This window comes from Gekko japonicus, unplaced genomic scaffold (assembly GCF_001447785.1).
Source record: "Gekko japonicus isolate JY-2015 unplaced genomic scaffold, Gekko_japonicus_V1.1 scaffold11637, whole genome shotgun sequence".
NCBI lineage: Eukaryota > Metazoa > Chordata > Lepidosauria > Squamata > Gekkonidae > Gekko > Gekko japonicus.
Genome location: NW_015196180.1, coordinates 1 through 3,485, shown reverse-complemented (window position 1 = coordinate 3,485; position 3,485 = coordinate 1). Strand labels below are relative to the sequence as shown.

Sequence of the window (3,485 nt, the reverse complement as noted above, 5' to 3'; positions counted from 1 at the left end):
GACATCCAATTCTGTACGTGAGGCCATACCTGTTTTTGGCCTAAGGGGAGCCATGTTGATTGTGTGCTTGACCAGCACTCTGAGTATCGCAGTCCCCCCTCTAGTGGTGATGTAGCGGTATTAACACCATGTTCTCTTTTTAGTTGTCTTCTTGTTAGTGGAGGACAAGATGAGGCCTTTGGGAGGCAAGTGTTGTTTCCTGCTCCTGTTGCTGGTGGCCGAATTGCTGCCCGGATCCTCCGGCGGCAACAACCCCCGCTACGAGAAGTTCCTGAACCAGCACCGGGACGATCCCAGGAGCAGTTTCCACGGCCGGTACTGTGACGGCCTGATGCGCAGCCGGGGCCTCACCAAACCCGAGTGCAAGGAAGCGAACACCTTTATCCATGGCTCCAAGAGGCGGATCCGGGCAGTGTGCGGCCAGGGGGGGGTTCCCAGCGGGCAGCTGCAGCGCAGCCGGCAGCCGTTCCGGGTTACCACCTGCACCCTGAGGGGCGGCTCCACCCGCCCGCCCTGTGAGTACAAGGAGAATACCTCGCCCAGGTACATTGTCATCGGCTGTGAAGACGGCTGGCCCGTCCATTACGATGAGAGCCAGATCGTGACCACTGTCTGAAGCCAAGGAGAAGAATCGTGTGGCTTAAACCAATGGCACGGCCTCCCTGTGGCATTCAGCATCGTCTGGGGGGGGGTTTAAACCTTCCTGGGTAGCTATGGCTTCTTTTCCTCACCGGGGATTCCCTGTAACCCTTCCCCTCCTCTTCTTTTGCTATCAGAATCAGGATCCTGAGCACGCTGCCTTTCTCACCTGTGAAGAGACGGTTTGTGTAAATCGAGAACATAATAAAATTTGCAAAGCTTTATGGTATTCTTGTACATGTCAGTGTGACTGTGTTTGGTTGCCCAGGACTGAAAGGGAAAAAAATAATGTTTTAAGAAAAGCAGAAAAGATGTTTCCGTGTTGGTCTGCACTAGAAGAGCCAGATTCATCCGGAAGCACAAAGCTTTCAGGGTATAAACGTTTAAGAGTCAAAGCTCCCTTCATCAGATAGGTAATTTTGACACTCCAAAGTTCGTAACCCGGAAAATCTTTTCCGTCTCTAAGGTGGCACTGGACTTGAACCTGGCTGTTCTAAGGAGAAGGAGCACATGAACAAACACGTGCTCCAGTCAGTGTTCTCTCTAAGCTGAGTGTGAGCTAGCTCACAGCTATTTAGCCTCCACAGGAAGTGCCACAGGAAGTGGTGGCAGCTACAAGCATGGACGGCTTCAAAAGGGAATTAGTCTTCCGAGGCTACCTTGTGAGCAGTGTTCCCTCTAAGCTGAGTTAGTGTGAGCTAGCTCACAGTTTTTTAGCCTCCAGCTCACAGATTTTTGTCTTAGCTCAGGAAGGACGGCTCCCGAGCAAACTGATTTATGCAGTCCCCAAATCGCTCGCTCACAACTTTAAGGCCCGTAGCTCACAAACAGTGTTCCCTCTAAGCTGAGTTAGTGTGAGCTAGCTCACAGAATTTTAGCCTCCAGCTTACACATTTCTGTCTTAGCTCAGGGAGGAGGGCTCCAGAGCAAGCAAATTGATGCAGTAGCCAAATCACTCGCTCACAACTTTAATGCCAGCAGCTCACAAAGGAGAATTTTGCTCACAAGACTCCACAACTTAGAGGGAACATTGGTGTGGGGAGGTCTTTTTCTAAAGAGCTCTGTGGAGGTCTGCCACTAGGACCCAGTACTTTGTCTCCTAAAACGGTGTCCCGCTTTGTGCCATTCCCTCCAATCACCCCAACAACTAGCCTCCGGTGCCCCTAGACATGTGTGGGGAGGTCATTTTCTAAAGAGCTCTGTGGAGGTCTGCTACTAGGATAGTAGCTGGATTTTGTATGTCTGTTTTGTGCTGTGTCGCTATCTCCCAAATGTTAAGCTACTGTAGCACACCTGTTCAAGGAAACCGACTTTAATAATGGTTCTCAGGAGGGTGGCCAATTCCAGGTTGGGTGATTCTTTGTGATTTGGGAGGGCATGCCTGGGTAAGGAGGGGTTTGGGCACTCCAGCGGGGGTTATAATGCCATATCATCTGCCCTCTAGAGCAGGGGTGTCAAATATAAGACCTCGTCTGCAGCAGCCAAGCATCGTGGGAGCATCCGCCCAGTGCTGCACTGCTGCCTCTCCAGTTCACCTCTGTGGGTTTTCCTCTTGCACCCCCCTCCCAGCCCAGGGGGCCTTGCAGTGAGGATACACCCACTCAGAGCTTACCAGCTGCTGTCCTTTATACGGTTTCTATCACCGGTACCTGGCGTTACATTTTATGGCACACGTGGCCCGGCCCAACAAAGCGACGTTTATTTCAGATCCAGCCCTCGTAACAAATGAGTTTGACACCTCTGCTCTAAAGCAACCATTTTTCTCCAGGGGACCTGTTCTCTATAGTCTGGAGGCCAGTTGTAAGTCCAGGAGGTCTCCAGGCCTCACCTGGAGGTTGGCAACCATTGTTTTCAAATGGCCTTTCGCACTGAGCTGAATGATGGTTGAACAGTCAACTCCCCCTTGAAGAACAAAGACAAACAACTAGAAACAATACAGAACTAGTCCAAATACTCTGATGCGCAACAGCACCACCCACTCGTAGGAACCATACCACTGTGTCACGTTTTCCAAGCAAGACTAAAAATAACAATCCAACGCATAAAATCCTTGCCTGTGAAATGCTTGGTCTTTTCACTTAAATAATTCCATGTTGACGTGGGCATTTTTCACCCTCAGCATTTGGGTTGCTTTGCATGACCCGATCTCCTTCTTATGTGCTTTCTCACATTTCACAGAATAGAATCAACAAGATTTTTTTTCGTGCTGTTCTCTTAGTAGTGCTCTTACTGCTGTTAGTTTTCATTGCGTTTTCGTGGGCTTTTTTTTAAAAAAAAATTGCCTATAAACTTTATTGTACTCCACCCCAAGAGCCTCATAAAGTAGTGGAATATGGAAAGGGCTTAAACAAATAAATAGATTGCCATGGTGGCCTCCAGGAGCTGAATGAGGCCAAGGGGCAATTTGAAGGCCCGTACCAGGAGGTGAACTCCTGGGGGTGGGAAATGTCACAGCAGCAAAATTGCCCTCAAATTATCTTCCCTGGGGCACCAATGTAATCAGTTCTGCACCCTCTTGTGGCAGAAGTGGAGATTGCGTCTATGATAGCACTGGGTATGTTCACTGCACAAATGAATCCTAGAGTGGTCACTCCACCTTTACTGCTATATTCAGCCTTTCTCACTGGGACTCAAGGAGGATTACAGGAATTTGCTCAAGTAGCTGATCTACAGTTACTATGCCTGTTACCATCTTGGAGATACTTTCCCACTGCTATGAAAAGCTTGAGTGATAGAACTGGGGGGGGGGAGAGAAAGGGTCATGATGCCGGCAGAATCACATCTTGTGGAGATTACGATAGGGGGGAAAAAGCAAATCTGCGCCTTGAAGACTTGCAATCCAACAT

At 49.4% G+C, this 3,485-nt stretch overlaps 1 protein-coding gene across 1 annotated transcript; it reads left to right on the top strand.

Moving 5' to 3' along the window:
- The first annotated feature begins 134 nt into the window (after positions 1 to 134).
- Positions 135 to 861, top strand: LOC107125028 (angiogenin-like). The gene has a single exon (XM_015428504.1). It carries the CDS (start codon positions 170 to 172, stop codon positions 614 to 616), a length of 447 nt encoding a protein of 148 aa, XP_015283990.1. The 5' UTR covers positions 135 to 169; the 3' UTR covers positions 617 to 861.
- The last annotated feature ends 2,624 nt before the right edge of the window (positions 862 to 3,485 follow it).

What these genes read in the sequence shown, in the direction of transcription:
- LOC107125028 (XM_015428504.1), top strand. Translation starts at nt 170, where the DNA reads ATGAGGCCTTTGGGAGGCAAGTGTTGTTTCCTGCTCCTGTTGCTGGTG.